Source organism: Cnephaeus nilssonii (genome assembly GCF_951640355.1).
Source record: "Cnephaeus nilssonii genome assembly, chromosome: 10".
NCBI classification, from domain to species: Eukaryota; Metazoa; Chordata; class Mammalia; order Chiroptera; family Vespertilionidae; genus Cnephaeus; species Cnephaeus nilssonii.
Window position 1 is genome coordinate 28,222,380 of NC_137081.1, and position 22,079 is coordinate 28,244,458.

Below are 22,079 nucleotides of genomic sequence, written 5' to 3' on the forward strand. Positions count from 1 at the left end.
GAAAGATAAATAAAATAAGATACATCCTGACTCTAAAAGAACTTTATGATTAAAAAAGTAATAATACATTGTAAACATATTTAGTGTATTTCCTCTATAGACTGTTCATACATATTTACAAAACCATGTGTACTATGTTAAAGAAAATATTATAAATTAGTGCTATTTGATATCTTATTTAATAGCACTAATTTATCTTAAAGGCAAGTTGATGGAAAACACAGATTCTGGTTTTGTTTCTAACTACCAAATGTATTATTGATCATAATAATAGATGGTACAATATATTTTTTCTCATTTGTTCAGATATTAAATATTGTCCTTTTATTACATATAATTAAGATAAGCTTGCATATTTTTATTGGTTTGAAATTTAAAATTAATGAATTAAACTTAATTTTATTTGAGTTTAAAAATGGTATTTTCTTTCATTGAAGGTTCTCAGAGCACATATACTGCCATTGACTAACGTTGCACTGAATAAATCGGGCTCTTGGTAAGGTTCTCTATTTATTTAAAAAATAATAATTTTATTAGATTTCATTTTTTATAGCAGTTTCAGGTTCACAGCAAAACTGAGCAGAAGGTAAAGGGATTTCTCATATATCTCATGTTCACCTCTCCCCACCCCCGCTAGCCTCCCCCACTGTCAACAACCCTAGAGGCGTACATTTGTTACAATCGATGAACCTACAGTGACACATCATTATCACTCAAAGTTCACAGTTTTCATTAGGGTTCACTCTTGACTTTGTACATTCTATGGGTTGTCAAATGTATAATGACATATATGCACCACTATGGTACCACACAGAGCAGTTTCACTGCCCTAAAACTCCTCTTGTTTTTATTTTGTCTATATCTATATATTTCTATTTTTTATAATTTATAACATTCAAGGGGTAAACTTTTTTAAAGTAAAAATTGCATATATTTAAGGTGTACAATATGATGATTTGATATACACAGTGAAATAATTGCTAATCAAACTAAGATACCATCTTACAGTTACCTTCTTTGTGTGTGAAGAAAGCACCTGAAATTTATTCTTTTACATGTTTCCCATAATCAATACAGTATTATTAACTGTTGTCACATGCCTGTAGATTAGATATCCAGACTTATTCATCCTGCATAATTGCAACTTTGTAATCTTGGACCAACACTTTCTCATTTCTCCCACTCTCCAGCCCCTGGTAATTCCTGTTCTACTCTCTGCTTCTATGAGTTTAACTTCTTTTTAAGATTCCACATAGAATGAGATCATACAGAATTTGTCCTTCCCTATCTGGCTTATTTCACTTAGCATGATGTCGTCCATATTCACTTTTGTTGTCACAATTGGCAGATTTCTTCTCTCTCATGGTTGAATTATATTTCATTGCATACATCACATTTTCTTTATCCATTCATCCCTTGACCAACACTTACATTGTTCCCATTTCCAAGCTATGGTGAATAAGCTGCAATGGACATGGGAGTGCAGATATCTATCTCTACGACATCCTTACTGCAGTTCCTTTGGATACATACACCCACCCCCAGGTAGATTCACATTGCAGTTCTAATTTTAATCTTGGGGGGAAATCACCATACTGTCTTCCATAATGACTGCACCAAAACATTCTTGGAGAAGCTAGGAAGAAAATGCCTAGGGGAGAATTGCTGGGAGTCTTTCCCAGCATCTAAAAGGGTTCAGGAATCTGGAAAAGGCACTGTGTGTAAATTATTAAAGAGTCCAGAGATGAAACATAATTTTGGAAGGCATTTTGGGGGGCCAGAGAAAACATAGCTAAAGAAACCAAGTTCTCCTGTCTCTCTGGACCCCTTGCTTTTTATTAACACAAATTGTCCTAAAGTAAGGTAGATATACATATCAAAGGCCAGGGTTTAGTATACAGAATCCATTGTCAGATTTGGTGAAACTGCCTACGGCTGTTCAGGTGTTTGGCCAGCAGGAGGCAATAACATGTAGATTGAAATGTCCTCAGCTGTCTGGCAGCAAGCAATCATTTATGTATCCTTTTCAGGTTTGGGGAAATGCCCTCAGCCATTCCAGATGATTCAGCCCTGCTGATATGCTGGAATTAGCTTCCGGCAGAGAATCAAAGACACACTGCCTAGTCTACCTTCCTGTTTAGTTGAGTTTAGATATAAGAATCTGTCTTTACCTTGTATAATTACCACTTGACATTCAGACTCACCTTTCAATATTGTGCATTACTTTCTGTGTTAGAGAAATAGTGTCTCTAATAGAATATTTAAGAAATAACTAAGATACTATTATTTTACTTTAAAATATTGTAGGTTAACATATTACCTATTCATGTAGTAGAATAGGCATGTTAAAAATTGTTAAATATGAAGCATATGTTTATTGAACACTTATTCATGTGCCAGTCATGTTCTGGGTCCTGGGATGATGGTGGTGAACCAGATGGGTAGAAGGACTAGCATGAATAAAATAAACAATGCAGTTCTTCAGAGAACGTGGCTGGTGAGGGTGATTAAAGTCCCAGAGAGAGCCAGGGCTGCTGGCCTCGTGGACACGAGCAGAAGTTGAATTTTCCTCTAGGTTGCCATTTGAAGAAGGTTAACAAAATAACACCAATTTTGTTGAGGAAAACCAATGTGTAAGGACCATTTGAGAAACAAGACCCATTCGAATATGGTTTTATTTGTTTAGGTAAGAGATGGAGACAATGGAGCTGGTGAGATTGGCCATGGCAGGGATGTATTTGAGGCATGGGGTAACAGAATTTACTAATATATTGTGGGATGTGAGAGAAACTGAGGAATCAAAGATGATACTAAGGTTTTAGGGGCTGACCAACTGGAAGAATGATGCTATTTATTAATTAAGATATATTAGAATTTCTAAAAATATTAGTGACTGTCATTATTTAATATACTTATTTTTATTATAAGGCTGGTTATTGGCAAGGATTACTATTTTATTTAATGACTTCTTTTTGGTTTGGGGATAAAATTGGAAAGTTTCTAAGGCAAAGAACTTATTAAGACAAAGGACTTATTGCTCCCATTTTAACTGTTTGTTCTGCATACACAATTTTCATGGAAAAAGTATGAGAAACCGAGCTATAATCTTGAAAGTAAGAAATGAGGTCTTATTAACACACAGCTTTTCTCCCCTTGTGATTAATTGACATTCCTGTCTTAGTTTTATCACAGGAAGCTATGACCGAACCTGCAAAGTCTGGGACACCGCATCTGGAGGGGAACTTCTCACCCTGGACGGCCACAGGAACGTGGTGTATGCCATCGCATTCAACAACCCTTATGGGTAAAACACATTCACTCATTCACTTCTTCCCTGTTAACCCATCGATTCACTTGCTCAGCCCTTCCTTCATCTATCTGAGGGAGGGAAGGAGGAAGACAGAGAGTGAAAATTTATTGAGTGCCTGATACATGCTTTTAAATACCACTTCCAGTGCTTAAAGGAGTTTGGGGACTGGTATTACTGTCCTCAATAAAAAACATAAAGTTCAAGTCCCCTTCCCAGGATCACACAGTAGTAAAGAGGAGAGCAAGAGTTCGAGCTCAAGGAGGGCTGGCTTACCCTTGCAGCTCTCTGACAGGCAGCTCCACTGGTGTTTGTAGCACCGGCTGATGCTTCTGGCGAATGTGCCATATACATTGATGAACTTGTTTACTTTGTTTAGAAGTTCATTTGCAGTCTTACTGGGGAGAAAAAATTGGGTATAGTAACATGCTAAGTAATTATACCAAATGCAATAGAAGAATTTTTAAACCAATCTATAGTTCATGGAGTCAATAGACTACCAAGGTTCTCTATCTATCTTTCTGCACGACATATGCTGATACCCATGACTTCATGCATGCTTATAGCAGCTGGGCTAACCACCGGCATGCTTAACTTCTCTGCCCACTGGTTAGATTCTAAGCTTACCAAGAGTTGGTCATATTTGTCTCTGAATCTGCTTATGTTGGTTGTGCTTTCAGTTGTAATTATGTTATTTAATTAAAATTTGTTTATAACTAATAAAATGTGAATGTGAAAATGAAGCTGTTGTTTTCCATGAAAGCATAGAAAAGGTAAATATTTGAAAAAACTTACTAAATGAAGTTGTAGATGAGATCAATGTAAAAATTAGAAAACACATTGTAAAAAATTGGAAAAATTCTGTAGTCAGATTGTTCTGCAAGTATTTTTAAGTTTAAGTTCTCATTCCATTTTAAAGAAAAAATGGGAAATTGTAGAGGTTGGATATGGTTTATCCAAGGCAGATAATGAGCTGCATAATTAGCTCACCCATAATCAAAGTAAAGGCCTTGGCCTCTTACCAAAAGATTGGCAAACAAATGTAAACTTGTACATATTTGAGTAAAAATTTAAACGTGTATCTTATTTTCACCATTGGTTGCTTTAACTGACTTTTTTCATTAATCAAGCCATGGTTTTTATTATAGTACTAGAAGCCCGTTGCACGAAGATTCGTGCAATAGACCTTCCTTTACCTGGATGCCGGCACCAGTTTTCCGCCTGCACCAGTTTTCCTCTGGCACCTGGGACCCAGGCCTTGGCTCTGGCCACCCGCCGATCGGAGCACCTCCCACCGGCCCGATCGGCCACCCCGAGTCCCGCTGCCCCCGCTCCTCCTGCCAGCGTGATCAGCCAACCGAGTCCCGCCAACTGCGCCTTCCGCCGGCCCCATCGGTCCCCCCTCAGTGGCGGCTGATGGGGCTGGCAGGAGGCGCGGGGGGCGGGGACTCATGAGTTCCCGCCCTCCGCTCCTCCCGCCGTCCCAATCGGACACCCTGAGTCCCGCCCCCTGCGCCTCCCGCCGGCCCAATCGTGGGCGTAGCGGAGTGATGGTTAATTTGCATATTACCCTTTTATGAGTAAAACTAGAAGCCCGATGCATGAAGATTCATGCTAGAATGGGCCTTCCTTTCCCTGGCTGCTGGCACCGCCTTTGTTCTGGCCGGAGCCGCCTTTCTGCTCTGGCCCGGAGCTGCTGCCTTTCTGCCTTCCTACGCTGCTCAGAGGCCTGGAGCGGCCAGGGGCGGTGCGGAAGGCCTGCGTTGTCGCCATGGCAATGACGCAAGCATCCCGCCCAGGCCATTTGGCGCCCACGTATGCAAATTAACTCACCATTTTTGTTGGGTTAATTTGCATACCCACTCCTGATTGGCTGGTGGGCGTCTCAAAGGCATAGTCAATTAGCATGTTACTCTTTTATTAGGTAGATTATGACGACTAGAACAAAACAGTCAATGGCTTAAAAGCTGAGAGATAATCACTGTGGTTCCTCCCAGGTAGAGTCTTTGAGGATGATGTGAGGTTGATGCAGATGCATGAAAGATGGAAGCTAGAAGGAGCAGTGAGGACACCCTGGCAAAGGGACTTTGGCCACTCAGCATTTTAGGCGGGACTTTGTCAGGCACCCTCAGTGATCTGTCTCTCTCGTTAACATTTTATGTTGAGAAACAAGTGGGTGAGGTCAGAGCTTGCTGTGCAGCTTGACCCTGTTCTGGAGGACCGAGCTGCTATGAAAGGTTTGTGAGCAAAGGAAGGGCACAATGAAAGAGCTACTTCAGAAGGATTTCTCTGGCAGAAAGAAAGGAGCAGAGGGTTTGGGGTGGGAATAACTGGGGAAGAAACCAGAAGGCGGGGAGATTAGTTAGGAAGCAGATAAAAGAACACATTCATGAGATAATGGAAACTTAGTCTAGGATAGTGGCAGAAGCAATAAAAGGTATTTTACAAAAATTTGCTGCACTAGAGTAGTACTTGTACACCATGAATATTAAAAACTTGATATCTACTTGGCTAATGACATAATACAATTTCTAGACATGGTAATTGTGGTGGCACAATTAAACTTCATTGGTACGTTAATATGATTACATATTCCAACTAAACTACAGAAAATTTAACTTTGATGTATCTATTTTTAAATTGTAGAGAATGATAATTTTTCTAATACCTTATTACAACAGCTTGTGGGAGGGAAGGGTTTTTATGAAATTATAAATGATACTGTTCTACTTCTAGTATGATTCCTACTTTTAATTACAATGGTATTTAAAGGCTTTTGAAAGTATATTTTCTGTAATACCATATCCTTTAATAGTATATTTAACAGAAGTGATACTTTGGGATGTCTATCTGGGAACAAAGCGTTTGAGGATGAAGAAGTGAGAAACACTCCTCACTTTTGGCCCGTCTACTGGATTCTACCAAGAGTCCCTGGTGGAAAGCCATTTTTCCAACTCCTAGTTATCCTAGTCTGGCCAGGATAACTGTGTGGGCTGGAGCAGAACTTTTCACTACACTTTGGTGCATTGGAGTTTCAGCAATAATAGCTCAAGACAGTTGCCAAAGAATAGAGGGGAGTGTGTGTGTGTGTGTAAAGGGGTGGGGGGGGGGAGAGAGAGAGAGAGAGAGAGAGAGAGAGAGAGAGAGAGAGAGAGAGGTGAACTAGCTTAATGTTCACCTGTTTTATATATTAGGTCAGGAGTAAGCTTTGATTCAATAAAATAATTCTAAAAAACATTGGCATTAGTAATATCTTTTATAACCTGGCATCATATGGTAGAGAATAGTATGTGATAGAACAGAAGTTGATCAAACTTGAGATTATGTTTGAAGTGCAGGGAGCACAGAAAATGGATGGGGGGGAACTAATAAAGAACTCAAAGGGCGTTCAGGGTATCTTGAGCAGAATTTGAAAGACAACTGCTGTTGGAAAAAATCTTAGACTGGATGTCACAGGAGAGAGCCAGTGCAGAGACTGGGGTGCAGAAACAGTCTCTGTGTTAGGACTTTTGTGGGGAAGGTGGTGTGTATTCTCCAGGATAAGCTGTCCCTGCAGCATCACAGAGAGGGCCTTGCTTTCCATTAGCATCAGAGACCACAGAGCTACTATGTGGGTGACCTGAGAACAAACAAACTGATCAAGTCTAGTGTGCATCACGTGGTCTTTGTCATCCTGGTTCTGCACCATCCTGGTCTTACAGTTGAAGGTCAGCAATTATCCTGGATCTTGGATGACTGAAGGTCAGATCTGCATTTTCTGAAGTTAGTTCCCAGGATTCTTATATAAACAGTAGTGTCCCAGTGCACAAATTCGTGCACCAGTGGGGTCCTTCAGTATGGCCTGTGGGCTCAGGGTGAAACCGCTCTCTGACATCCCTTGAGGGATCCTGGATTGTGAGAGGGCACAGGCCAGGCCGAGGACCCCACCGGTGCACGATCAGGGTGGGGGAGGGACATGAGAGGTTGGCCAGCTGGGGAGGGACTGCGGGAGGGCTCCAGGGCATGTCTGGCCCATCTTGCTCAGTCCTGATTGACCAGACCCCAGCAGCAAGCTAACCTACCAGTCGGAGTGTCTGCCCCTGGTGGTCTGTGCACATCATAGCGAGTGGTTGAGCAGCCTTAGCATATCATTAGCATATTACATTTTGATTGGTTGAATGGCCAACTGGTTGACCAGACACTTAGCATATTAGGCTTTTATTATATAGGATGCTGTTTATCTACAAGCTACATAGTAGTCAGACTCAGCATTTACAGAAACAATGTCAAAAGAATGATGGGGTGAGTTACAATTCCCCACTATTACAGTTGTACTAATTTGAAAAGTATTTTTAATCCTAAACATATATCTTTCATATAAAATATTTAAAATGAAACAACCTGATGCCATTAAAAATTAGACCTTTATTCTGTTACCAATGAAGTAGATATAGGATTGCTTCTTGTTTTAAAAGTTAAGCAAATTTCTGAGCAGGTAGAGAGTCGTGTATTAATATCTTATCTTAATTCAGTGGGTCACTGAACTGGATTGAATTGGATTTCAAAATCCACATTTTTTTTTTTTTATCTTAGTGACAAAATTGCCACTGGGTCCTTTGATAAGACTTGTAAACTGTGGAGTGTAGAAACGGGAAAATGTTACCATACCTTTAGGGGTCATACAGCAGAAATAGTGAGTACATATATTTTATTATTTTTTATGTTGTTGTTCTTTGTTTTATTTTATGTTTCCTTTCTTTCTTTTGATATATTTCATATTTTTTTAGGGCAGTTTAGGTTTATAGCAAAATTGAGGGGAAAGTAGAGAGATTTCACATATACTCCCAGTCCTCTTACCTTCCCCCACCCCCATACAAATAGCTTATCCCATTATTAATATCTTTCACAAGAGTGGTACCTTGCTTACAAATAATAAAACTGCACTGACACATATTACTATTTCTTTTTAATATTCCATTATAAAAATGGTGGTTCTATCTTTATAATTAATTAAAAAATTCTAACCAGTATTTTTATTCGCTATAAATTTTATGTAGTGGCATTGATATAATTTACAAACTACTCTAATTTTAATATCTTGTAGATTCCTGAATTGACTAAGTAGACACATAAGAAGTACATGAGTACAGTAGCCAAACTGATTTTCTCTTTTTCATCTTTCTTCCTTTCTTTCTCTATCTTTCTCTCTCTTTCCCTCCCTCCCTCCCTCCCTCCCTCCCTTCCTTCCTTCCTTCCTTCCTTCCTTCCTTCCTTCCTTCCTTCCTTCCTTCCTTCCTTCCTTCCGTTCTTTCTTTCATTCTTTCTTTCTTCATTTATATTTCTTTAAAGAACTGACTTGATTAAGGTTGATGAAATTCTTATGATAGTTTTTAAGATAATTTCTATATCATGTAAAATAGACTGTTTTCTAGATGTCATTAGAACTCAAATTTGTATAAATAGTCTGATACTCTAAACAACTTTTACTTTAGTGTGCCCTTGCCCTTGGCCAATTCTTTGATACATCTCATAGCAATTAGTGAGGTAATTGGTACCCTATGGAACAAGTTGTAGTTTAAAAAAATAAATAAGGTACTTATTTTAGGTGTAAAATGTATTTATATTTATCAAAATTCATCTTGAAACTTTTCTTTATAAAATTAACAATTTAAAATACTATATCTCTAAAATGCTTTTCATTTCATGTAATCCAGGTGTGTTTATCATTCAATCCTCAAAGCACATTGGTGGCTACGGGAAGTATGGACACAATGGCCAAACTGTGGGACATTCAGAATGGAGAGGAAGTATTCACTTTAACCGTATGTTAACAGTGTTAATAATACCTTTTAGAGTTTTCCATTTTCATCAGCCATTCCTTAGGATAAGTCCATCGCTTGTGTTTGTTTTATTTGTATTTGTATTACAAAATTAGCTCTAAGTAGACAATGGTTTTTAGACTGGAGTGAGAGAGTGTTTTCATTGGTGTATCAGTAGCGAATCTTCTAGAGAAGGTGATAGCTGTTCTCTGAGACTGGGCTGGAGGTACTGGGGAAGCCAGATGAAGCCAGATTTATTTTGAGTCACTTCAGCCTTGAAGCCACACCTATTATAGCTTAAAACTATTGCCATCTATTTGGCTAAAAGTAAAGTAGGTGGAGGCTGGCACTTTTAGGAAAAGGCAGAACTGGGGAAACTTTCCAGCAAGTTTCTCAAAGGAATGACTGTTAGCATGCTTCTCCGCGACCCTCCAGCCTTCTGTATCACAAAGTCCAAAATGACAAGAGGCAAGTGGCAGGAGGGGAGCAGGCCAAAGGGCACTTCCCCTGAGTGAGTGCTGGTGGTGTGTCTGCACAGGGGCCCCTGTTTGTCATCACCACAGACTAGCACCTTCGCGTCACTTGCTACCCCCCACTCCTTTCCATGGACCTGAAACTACCCAACAAAAATAAGGCGGCTATCTATGGTAATTAGTAGGACCAACTGGATAAAAGCAAATCCAGTTTTCTTATGCTTTCAAATTATGCATGTGTTAACAATATAGGGTCCCTTTCTTAGGAAAGCTTTTTCTTAAAAAAGTAAAAAAAAAAAAAAAAAAAAGGACTTAAACAAGAGAGAAAAAACAACAACACTGTTTTCAACTAACACCAGGAGTTTTTCTTTCACAATTCAGAGTGCCTGGCCTTATTAATATAAGTATTATTTTTCTGATCTTCGTCCTCATCATTTCTGCGGGTCTCTGCCTCTCCCTCCCAAACATTTGAAGGGCTGAGCCCTGCTCTGCATACCCATCTCCTGCCAGAGAAGATCACACTTGTTTTGTGTGTTCAGAATTTTAATGTTCAGCTACATTTGATTTTTGTCATGTGGAATGAACCAGAAATTTAATTTGTAAATGAACTTTTGTATTATTTTAAAAAGTAATTATGTGAATGTACCAAAATAATTAGGAAAACGAGGGATCTTCTCCCAGCAGAATCTACTGCTGAGGGGCTTTACTCATGGTCTCAGTTTGAGTCATTGGACCTAGACGGTCACCAAGTGAAAGTCAGGCCAAAGGCCACATCATTATTGATCAATTCACATTAAATTATCATAAACATTTCTTTTTTAAAAGTTATTAACTTCACAAACTTTTTTCTTTTACTCATCACCTATTATTAGCCCATAAAGCATATAGCCCTCTGCTTTCCCAAAACATGCCCTCTTCCTTTCAAAACCAAGCAAGCAAGCAAGCAATCAAGCAAGCAAACAACTTTATTGAGTGAAAGTGGAGTTGCTTTAAGTGTCTGTCCATTCTTAGTGAACCTAAAAAAGTGTGTAGCCATCACCAAAATCTAGTTTTAGAACATTCCCATTACCCCCAAAAGATACCTCATGCCCATTTGTACTCACTTCACACTCCTACCCCAGTGGACCACTAATCTTTCCCCCTCTATATGTATATAGCTTTGTCTTTTCTGGCATTTTCTTTTAGGCGTTGATATTGTGCATTTCTAGTACTTGCTTTATCTAAAAGTATGCATGCCGGTATCTGCTCTCTTTTAGGGACATTCAGCTGAAATCATCTCCTTGTCCTTTAACACTTCAGGAGACAGGATCATCACGGGGTCTTTTGATCACACAGCTGTAGTGTGGGACACTGCGACTGGAAGGTATTCTATTTATATAGATATTTTTTTAAAAAATTATTGCTTGATTTTTTCTTAGAGAGAGAGAGAGAGGGAGGGAGGGGGAGAGAGAGAGAGAGAGAGAGAGAGAAAGAGAGAGAGAGAGAGAGAAACAATGATTTGTTGTTTCAGTTACTTATGCATTCATTTGTTGATTCTTGTATGTGCCCTCACCGGGGAGCAAACCTACAACCTTGGCGTATCCGGACAATGCTCTAAGAGAGCTACCCAGCCAGAACCAGTATTCTTAAGAATACTGAATTCTTCCATCTGGATCAGAGGGTTAAGAAAACAAATCTTTGTTGTTTATTAGTTTAATCCTAAATGTATTAACTGTGTTCCAGACTTTATAAGAATAAGACACACTTATGTATTTCATTCTTTAACCATATTTTTGATCCACAAAAATAATGTGATTTCTCAGAAATTTGAACAAAGAATGTCAATTAGCAACATAACAGGGGAATGTTAGCAATAGCCTGGCTATATAGCGATGATTTATCCTTTGTACGAGTAATCAAATTTCAATGACTTATCATGGTAGGCATGGATATCATGAGTAAATAAAATCACATCTAATTTCCTAAATTTAATTTGGTACCAGAACTTCAATTTCCTTCCTAATTATTTTTGGCTCTAGTTGCTAAGAAGTTAACTAAGTTAGCCTATTTGTGTTATAAAACTCCACTCTCGAGACTTGTCTGTGTTTTGATAGAAGGGTTAATCATCAGGGGTACCGATCAGGGTGGAGTCTACAAGAGAGAGCAGGAGGGGCCCCGCAGACACTGACAGGTGGTTTCAGGGCTTCACTCATCTGCTGTAAGAACACTTCCAGAATTTCAGGCTACCTTTAGTTTTTACCTGTGCCTTTCTGGTCTTATCTTAAGTAATATTGCTATCTTTGATTGTTGAAATGAAATTAGTAGTTGACTCGTTTTGAGCTTCAGTAAAGCCATCTTTGTTTTGTCATCAAAGACTTTATTTTGTAAAAATTAGAATTTATATCTTACACCAATAGGTTTGTCATCATTAATTGTGCACATATGCTGACATCAGGCATCTTTGAATCATTTCAATTTTGCAGGAAGGTGTGCAACCTAATTGGGCATTGTGCCGAGATTAGCAGTGCTTTATTCAACTGGGATTGCTCTATGATATTGACTGGCTCTATGGACAAAACCTGCATGGTGAGCTCAAGAAATACCTTGGTTTTATAATTCTCATGTCTGCTTTCTTGTTGTGTCAGATAGTCATTGCAACATTAACAAATTTCAAAGGTGTTATAAAATTAAGATATTAATTTATAAATAATAATTGATAAGTTTTTAATTTCAAGTTTTTGATCCTTCAAGTTTAGAGGAATTATGATGTAGTAAGACAATTTTAATGGATTCAAATGTATTAAGAGGTATTATTTTTAAAAGGCACATTCTTTTTGCTTAATGTCCCTCTATTCATTGATTAAACATTGATTAGAGTGAAGCTCAAGAAGTCTCAACCAGTGTCTCCCTGACTTTAAATTTCTGTTACTAAGAGCTTATACTTTGGAATTATTATTTGATTATGTATCAAATGTATTATAATATTAATGAACTTCACATTTCCTGGCATTGTAGTTTTAGATCAAACTTCTTGACATTGACACCTTTTTTCCTAATGTGGTATTAGATTTGCACTACCTGATCTAAGTGTCTGCATTTGGTCTCCTCTGTGTCCAAAGTGTGCCTTTTAGCTGTTGGCTGTGGTTGCTTGTCAGAATCAAGGTAAAATGAACAGAACTTGTAAAAATTATACACATGATTTTGGCACAGTTATTTCACCACCGTAAGAATGATATAAAGACTACTTCTGGCCATCTTTGCATTTTGGACCAGAAGTCACAGTCGTTACCTTCTTCCTCTTCCTCCTCCTCCTCCTCCTCCTCCTCCCCCTCCTCCTCCTCCTCCTCCTCCTCCTCTTCTTCTTGTTGTTCTTCTTGTTCTCCTCCTCCTCCTCCTCCCCCTCCTCCTCCTCCCCCTTCTCCTCCTCCTCCTCCTCCTCCTCCTCTCCTTCTCCTTCCCCTTCCTCCCCCTCCCTCCCCTCCCCCTCTCCCTCCTCCCCCTCCTCCTCTTCTTCTTCTTCTTCTTCTTCTTCTTCTTCTTCTTCTTCTTCTTCTTCTTCTTCTTCTTCTTCTTCAAATAATTGCAGTTGTGGGATGCTACAAGTGGAAAATGTATGGCGACATTAACAGGCCATGATGATGAAATACTAGACTGCTGTTTTGATTACACTGGAAAGCTTATTGCAACTGCTTCAGCTGATGGTATGTCATCTGTTCATATATTTAACTTATGGAGGGACTTATGCTTTATTTGATAAATATGGGTGATTCTATACTGTAGGTCATCCCCCGATGGCCAGCTATGATAGAAACTGTATCTGCTTCATCCCTATGATGTCACTGTATGTTTACTACACTATGTCTGTATCATATCGTTGATAACCACATGTAATGCTATGCAATGTCTGCATCACTTCCTTGACAACCACTTACAATTTTATACTAGGTCTTTATCATCTCCTTAATAACAATATATAATGGCACATTCTGAGTCATCTCCCTGATGTCCATGCACTATGAAACACAATGTCAACCTCAGCAACTTGACCACTGTCAATGGTTCTACAATAAATCTGCATTATCTCCTTTATGACCACATGTGCTGTTCCACTATGTCTAGCAAATCTTCATGATAAACATACATAATGCTCTGTTATACATCATGCCCATGAGTACCACTATGATTCTATACTATGTCTGTGTTTCTTATTGATAATCATAGGCTGGTGCTACACGATGTGCCTCAACTTCATGAAGACCACATATGATGCTACAAAACATCTATGTCATTTCCCTGTTGATCACATATGCCATTATATTATTTTGCTGGTGATTCATTTTAACTACCCAGTTTTTATTTCATCATTGTCTCCCTTTTAAAATTACATTTGCATACTTATTCTCTTACTGGGGCTTTTCAAAGGTAATTCTTTGACCATACATACAAGTTGTTTTTATATCCTGGAATATAAACCCTCTGATTCTGGACCATTTTATTTTTTAAAGTAATTACTTTTTCATTTTCTCAAAGATCTTGGCTTTTAAAAATCATCTCTCAACTGTAACTAATTTGCCCTTTTCATTTTAAATATCATTCTCATTTATACAAAAAATCCTTCAAAATATATATATATATATCCTACTTTGTGCCAGGAATACCTACGTTTTAGGAAAAAAGGGTATCATCAGTGAACAAAAGAGAGAAATTCCTGCCCTCGTGGAGGAGGAGACAATGACCAATGCCATACATATGCTTTATGTGGAATGTTAGATTAAACAGAATGTTAGATTGTACAGGATGTTAGGAGTTGGTCAGTGCTATGGGGGGCAGGAAACAAGTAGGGCTAGGGGATCAGGATGGATGAGAATAAAATACAAGTTTGATTCTTCTAGTTTTGTTTTTTCTATGATCTGCTCTTTTCCCTAGCAGTGATTCTATTCTTGTTTGATAAGACATTACTTATTTATTTTTCTTTTGGTGTGTTTTGTAAACCTCTTTTCATTCTGTGCTCCTTGAAAAGTATTAATGTTTAGACCAATTTCTTTATTTATCTCTGGTCTTTGCTCCTCATTTCCTTCTTAAAATTGAATCTGTCAACACAATGAGTTACCTGGGCAGCTACATCTGTTCCTATATATTACCCTTTCCTTCCTCTTTGAAATTATGCTCAAGGCTTATTTTTTAAAATCTTACTCATATTTCTATCTTTTTTTAAAAAATTAAGGTTTCAGATTATCTTATTTCTGTGTTTTCTGAAGATTAAAAATGCCTTTTGTGCTAATTCAGAGTATTGCACTATGTAGGATATTCCTTTTTGTATTATTAATAAACTCTTAAAACAAGTTGGTCACTTTCCTTTAAGGCATTTGAAATGTCCTACTAAGGAGCAAGTTTTATGTTTTAACTAGGGGCACAGTGCACGGATTTGTGCACCAGAGGGGTCCCTTGGCCTGGCCTGCGGGGATCGGGCCGAAACCAGCTCTCTGACATCCCCTTAGGGGTCCAGAATTGTGAGAGGGCACAGGCCAGGCTGAGGGACTACATCGGTGCATGATCAGGGCCGATCGGGGCCAGCTGGCCGGGGAGGGACTGCAGGAGGTTGGCTGGCTGGGGAGGGGCTGAGGGAGGGCTCCACGGCATGTCTGGCCCATCTTACCCAGCCTAATCGGCCAGACCCTAGCAGCAAGCTAACCTGGCAGTCGGAGCATCTGTCCCCTGGTGGTCAGTGAGCATCATAGCAACTGGTTGAAGAGTCGACCGGTTGACCAGACACTTACCATATTAGGCTTTTATTATATAGGACTAGAGGCCCGGTGCATGAAATTTGTGCACAGGGGCGCGGGGTGGGGGGGGGGGCGGATTCCTCAGCCAGGCCAGCACCCTCTTGCAATCTGGGACCCCTTGAGGGATTTCCAACTGCCAGTTTAGGCCTGATCCGGCCTAAACCTGCAGTTGGACACCCCTCTCAAAATCTGGGACTGCTGGCTCCTAACCACACTGCCTGCCTGCCTGGTCACCCCTAACTGCTTGCCTGCCTGCCTGCCTGATTGCCCCTAAACACTCTGTCTGCCTGCCTGATCGCCCCTAACTGCCTCTGCCTCATCCCCGCCACCGTGGCTTCATCTGGAAGGACATCCAGAAGGTTGTTCAGCTGTCTAGTCTGATTACGCTTTTATTATTATAGATTATATTAATTCTAAAATAGCAATTTTTCATCATTTTGTCTACTGCCTCCTGAATTGACATTGTCAGAAAGGTAAGCAAAAAAATTAAGATATTTTGCTTTTCTCTGAATAAAAATTGTGTCCAAAACACCCTATTCTTGCTAATTTTACTCTATGTAATGCTGTAATTTGCAATAAGAAAGTATTCTTCTCCTGGCTTGACAAATGTTAACTTTTTTTCTGACAACAATTGCATTACTGCTGTTTTTCTCTTCTATGCTTATTTAACTCTGCCACTTTTTAATTCTAAAAAAAAAAGTACTTTTTCTTCTATTTATCTATCCATCCATCCATCCATCCATCCATCCATCCATCCACACTGCATCTATTTATTGAATGGCACTTCTAGGCACTGGGGACACAACAGGGAGCAAACCATTCTGTTAGCTCTTTCTGTTGAAAAGGATTTCTAGTACCTGTTCTTTGTTCATTGAGTGGCAGCCACTGTTCCTTCTTAGAGTGGCTGCTCATGCCTTCTGTGACCTTAGACTCATATTAGGTGCATGATAGTAGGCTTTCTGCTTATTTCATCCCCAGCCTCTCAAGTCTTGTTTTCATTCCCTCTTTCTCCCTTTAAATATTTTTCATTCTGAATTGCTGCCTCTTTGCCTTTTCTACCTTGAAACCCATTATCTCTTGTGATAAGTTCAGGCCTAGAGAGGCACTCCTCACACTCTCTTACCCACAGTGGGACCAGCTTGAATTTGAGTGGCTGGCTCTCATCACAGAAGACAAACCTAGCAGACAGCTGTGTGTCAGAGTGATAAATGTTTAGATAATTCAAGGCATATGGTTCAAAGTTCTGTATTTCAGATGAATTTATATATGTATCCCCACTCCCCTCAAAAAGGAACAGCAAGAGTTTTCAGTGCAGCCACCAGAAAATGCATTACTAAATTGGAAGGTCATGAAGGTGAGATTTCAAAGGTGAGTTGCTTTCTCATTTGGGGCAATTTACTTACTTAAAAAAATAGCATGTTTAATAAGTATTGGCACTGAGCTACTAAGGTTTGTCCAATTATCTCATTCTTTTTAGAAATTAGGTACCTAAGTATATTATTTTTAAGTGTGTCCTCAAATTCAGTATAATAAATTATTTCTAAAACTTTTCATAAACTATAAAAGTGTTTTCCTCAGCCATCAGCAAAAGATTTAGCTAGATGAAAATACTTATTAAAGTTATTTATGAAGCTTATGAAGTGATTTTCCTGGTTCTGCTGGACACACAAGGTTATATTGTGCAAAGAAAGTATAAAGTCTTCTGTAAATTAGGTGCAGTTGAGGCAGTATTTCATGGAAATATTTAACATTCAATAAAGTTTAAAAAGACCTATGTTGAAACTCTAAGGCTGTAGTTTAGAATTTTGTATTAACTTCTCCCAAAATCTTATTCACAGAGCAGGGCCATCCAGTCTGTGATCTGAGATTTAGATGTGTCCTCGAATATTTCTAGAGAAGGCTGGGACTTGGTGACTCTCGCCTCCTAGCCCAAATCCTTGATCTTAGGTCAAATTTGCTCCTTCCTTGTAAAATATCAGCTTGATGGTTTCTAGTCTCTGAACGCTCCACCTGGACACCAGAGCCAACCCTGCCATGCTCTCTCCCCTCCTGCACCCCCACCTGCTGCTGGTGGTCATTGTGAGCCTAGCAGGCCTGGTCTCCAAGAAAGGGCAGAGAACATTCTCTTTATAGGCTGGGAAGCTTTAGGGGCTGGCAAGAAGAGGGAAAGGGCAGGTGTGGGCATGGGAGATAGGCTGAGGAGAGAGCTAGGTGATATTTCTGAATGTCTGGCTTGATAGCTATTGACATGTTTGGCATGTCCCACTCAACAATTGCACATCTATTTTTGCGTGAATCTGACTATAAAGAGTTCTATTCTACATTATTGCATTTTTATACTTAAGTGATATATTGCTTCTTGAATTGCCACCCAGTAAGGGCATGTCTATGAAGTGCCAAACTAAGGTTCATATTCACTCATTCATTCAGCAAATGCTTTTTGAGAGCTTCTGCTGTGCTAGGCATTGCTCTCTGCATTGGTGATGCAGTGATGAAAACAAGACATGGCTTTGCCTTTATCACACCTTCAGTCATGGAGGAGGTGGCACCAATCATTGCCTTCTGATGATTTAGAGAAGTTTATGAGCATGGTACCAAAAGGAATGGAAGAACAACAGTTCTCTTTGACTCCTGCTCAGATACCATCAGACAATGCCTGACACATGGGAGACACTTAGAACGTGTTTATGGAAAGTGCTGCTGCACTTTGAGTAGCAATAGTCAGAACGCCCTCTCTTATAGGCCCTGATGTTCGCTTATTCTGAGACAGAGACTGTGCTTTTGACCCCACAAAGTTGAGTTGCAGAGGCAGCTTAGGGGTTTGGGTATAAAGGAGCCTGACTGGGGTTCTCATCCACAGCAGGGCCCTGCGTCTTTGTTTGCATGGAGAAGGCATCACCAGTCTTTGGAAAGAAGTGGGTGGGGAATATTCAAACTATAAGGGTGCTCTGGTCTTTGTCCTTAGAATTGTGTGTGTGTAGGAGGGGGGGGGGAAGGGGGGGTAGGCAATTAACATTTCTGTCTAGATTTTAATTTGCATGTATTTGTCCCTGCAATATTTTTCCCATCATGAAGGAACTGTTCTGTGTAAGAATAAATACCAGGCTGGGAAGGTGATAGGTGCTTAGTGATGTTCCCCTTTTGCTGATTAAATTTGTTGGGAATCTTTACACAAACCTGTCATGGTTTTTTCTTTCTTTTTTGTAGATTTCTTTCAACCCCCAAGGGAACCGTCTTCTAACAGGAAGCTCTGACAAAACAGCGAGAATCTGGGATGCTCAGACTGGCCAATGCCTCCAGGTGCTCCGGGGGCACACGGATGAAATCTTCTCATGTGCTTTCAACTATAAAGGCAACATAATCATCACAGGTGGGGAGAAACAAACACCACAGACTTGTGTTTCATTTAAATTGGGCTGGTAGAGATCCCAAGTTGAAACTCCAAAAAGAGTTCACCTTCATCCCCTACCTCTCTTCTGGGGTCCCTGGCTCAGCTTGGGGGAAAGGGGTGTTCTATATCCATTATTTAATTTTAGTTGCATCATGGAACCACAGGAATGAGCTCTGCCACTGACTGTAAGGCTCTGTGATTTTGAATTTTAGTTGCTCTAGGCAGAGTAAGAATTCTGAGCCTGCCTTGCTGGTTTCTGCATTCCCCAGGCATGGTCACCGAATGGTTATTATCCAGTCGGTATCAGTTAGGTGTTAGTAACTAAAATAAGTTAGGACCAGGTTCTCCACAGTCAGGTTTTGGCTCATTAGAAATTTATTCTTTGAGCTTAGTTGTTTTTTCCTTGATGTTCCCTGCTAACATACATATATTTGGGGGAAGAAAATGGTTGAGCACTGTTCAACCATTATCAAATTTATTGTGAATTAATTTGGCAACATTTTGTAAGAATTGGTTTGAGAATAAATTAATTAAAATTGCGGGAAGGAGAGGAAAATGACAAGAATTTGGTCCGATGTCAGTGTGGTGCCTCGGGAGGAGGGTTGGCAGAGGTGGGTGCTACAACAGTGTGGGGCAGGGATGCCGTAAGCAGGCACTCAGACCCAATAGGCCTGACTCCCAGTGATTCCCACCGTGTTGAGTCAATTTAAGAATTGCTTAACTGTCCAATAAGTTCAATGTCACATATGCAAGGTTGGCTTTGTATATTGGCTGCTTCGTAGTCATATAACTTCAGGTATGCTGCAAATAATCTCCCCTTCTGGCCTAAAAACCTCCCCCTTCTTCCTAATTATGGATAAGTCCTAAAATTACTGATTACTTTCTGTGGGTTTATGGTTTTCAAGTGTAACTGACAGGCAGCTACTCCTAAGACAGGGCCATGAGAAGCCATGTATTTTATTGTGAACAGCGAGTCAGGTCCTTCCCAGGACAAGATCAGCGGTGGGGGCTGTGATGACAGGCACAGGGTGCTCTGCAGGGAACTCCTGGCAGAAAGGGAGGAAGGAGACTCAGCTGGGTTGGCAGAGGACCCGCCTTTCCTAATCCGTGTGCTTCATGTGAGGCCAGCTCCGCATACCTCATTCCTCACCCAGTCTTCCCAAAGACCCAGGAGAGCGTGGGGAGGAATATTCATTGTCGGTGCCTTGTTTTAGCCTGGCATTTAGATTCCTGAGCTCCTTTAAATATATTCTTGATTTATTTAGTGCACCCCAAAGCCCCATGGCCAACTGGACGGCAGAGCTTATTAGAACGGGGGTGACACGCTTGTCTTGCCCACAGAACAGCCGCCACTTGGTTTGAATTGATCCCCCTATTTTCATGGCTGACCCCAGTGTCCACCATGCATTTTTAATGGAATGCCTGAGGGTAGGTTTAGAGGCACAACCTGGAAGAGAATTGGCCAGCGTGGCCATTGCATTTTGAGAGCATAGGGTGCTTGTGGTGGAATGTGCAGTTTCCGCAGGCTTTCCCAATCCATGCAGCCCCACGCTTCCTGTGTTGATGTGACATGCCTGGCCTCAGAAGAAAACCACGCAAAGACCGTCCTTCCCATAGAGGGATGTGAAAGGCGACCCTCGGGGAGGGGGACTTCAAGGCTGCTTCGGAAGAGTGTTGTCATAGAGGGGAGTGTAGGCAGGATGCAAAGTTCACATGTTGACTGATGGTGAGAAACACCTGTTGACATTTTGATCTGCACTCCAGTGGAATGTACTGTCTTATATGCTAACACCCAAACTGGGTGGTGTTCAAGTTCACCGTAGTTCTACCTGGTGGCGATGCTTGAGGGAGAGCAGCGGGAAGAGCAGAGGGGATGGCTGGCATCTCAGGTCCCCTCCAAGTTTAACATACCATGAATTTGCTGCTGTGAGTAGGACGTGAACTTGCACGATTTAGGACTGACAGAATCATGCAAAATTAAAAAAAGAAAAAGAAAAAAATTTCCAGTCCAGAAATACCCGAGCTGAGCATCTCAGGGGCTTGGCAGCTGGGCCCTGAGGAACTTGTACATGTAGCTCATTGATAATTGATAGTGACCCAGAAAATGTCAACTTGTAAAAAAAGAGAGTGAAGGGAGTGAAATAAAGAAAAAATAACTTTGTGAAATGTGTCTTCATAGGCAGCAAGGATAATACCTGTAGGATTTGGCACTGACTGAAGAAGCCGCCGATGAGCACACTCGCTAGCGATGGGAGCAGGAGCCAGGCGTCGCAGATGGCAGGCATGCTGCTTTGATATTTCATGTTTTCTCTTTTCCCACAAGTCAACTATTGATACACTGTCCTTCGCTTCACAGATATGACTATTAGAACTGATGAAGAGATATCATTTTTTGATATTTTTTAATGGAGATGACAGGAAACAGCCTACTGTTTGGAAAGTGTTGCTGGTTATTTCAATTTTGTTTTATTTTTTAATAGCATCATGAGACTGATAAATGAAACCAGAGCAATTTAACAGCATGTCTCCTAGATTCTACTGTGGAGGTTGTTACTGTAATTTCTATTGAATAAAATATTCAGATAATTTTTTTGTGAATTGTATCAAGATATTTAGGATGTGTTTTTACGGGGACATATATGTTAAGAATGTGATTAGAAGTTTTATTATTTAGTTCGATATTTTATTTATTTATTTATTTATTTATTTATTTATTTATTTATTTTTTGCTAAGAATGAGAAAGGTAGTCTTGGAATAGAAGGTTGCTCTTCTTTCACATTCAAGAATATATTCCCTTCTATCCCCCAAAATGTTGAGGACCTACACGAAATAATATTAAGGCAACATACAGGGTAACTAAAATGGACCTCATTTAATAGCAGGTGTATTCTGGATTCATAGTAGGATGAAAAAATGTAGGCAGGTTTGCTTTTAAGGAAAAGTTAAATGAATAGATGTTCAGACTATTGAATATGAAGTATGGGTGGAAAACAATCACGGTACCAGGGAAAATAATCACACACCAACATAATTGCAGCTGAAACACTAAGAATGTTTTATAAAGGGTGCTTTATGTAAAAGTATCTCAATACCTATTTTAAATTAATGGTAAAAGAAAAAACACTGGATAAAACCAGAGCAAGAGAATCTAAAGAATGATTTTCTACATAATAAAAATAGCGGGCATTGTGGCTTATTGTGTGCCAGATATTGCCCAACCATGTATGTGGATCATCTCATTTCATCCTCTTAGCAGATAAAAGTCCTGACTTTAGCATGAGGAAGGTGAGTCAAGGATATCCAGATATCAGGCAGTGAATAACACTGTGTTCTTAGGTGAACAAGGC

At 39.9% G+C, this 22,079-nt stretch overlaps 1 protein-coding gene across 1 annotated transcript in view; it reads left to right on the forward strand.

The window, feature by feature from the left end:
• Nucleotides 1–20,945, forward strand: part of DAW1 (dynein assembly factor with WD repeats 1) — a gene marked incomplete at its 3' end in the record, with an annotated part of 32,664 nt that extends 11,719 nt beyond the window's left edge. The window contains exons 4-13 of the mRNA XM_079783123.1: nucleotides 438–496; nucleotides 3,182–3,304; nucleotides 7,880–7,979; nucleotides 9,001–9,108; nucleotides 10,835–10,941; nucleotides 12,041–12,143; nucleotides 13,144–13,258; nucleotides 16,632–16,708; nucleotides 18,548–18,710; nucleotides 20,911–20,945. Of these exons, the coding sequence (XP_079639249.1) occupies nucleotides 438–496; nucleotides 3,182–3,304; nucleotides 7,880–7,979; nucleotides 9,001–9,108; nucleotides 10,835–10,941; nucleotides 12,041–12,143; nucleotides 13,144–13,258; nucleotides 16,632–16,708; nucleotides 18,548–18,710; nucleotides 20,911–20,945 (990 nt within the window). The remainder of the gene's footprint in view (nucleotides 1–437; nucleotides 497–3,181; nucleotides 3,305–7,879; nucleotides 7,980–9,000; nucleotides 9,109–10,834; nucleotides 10,942–12,040; nucleotides 12,144–13,143; nucleotides 13,259–16,631; nucleotides 16,709–18,547; nucleotides 18,711–20,910) is intronic.
• Between the last annotated feature and the right edge of the window lie 1,134 nt (nucleotides 20,946–22,079).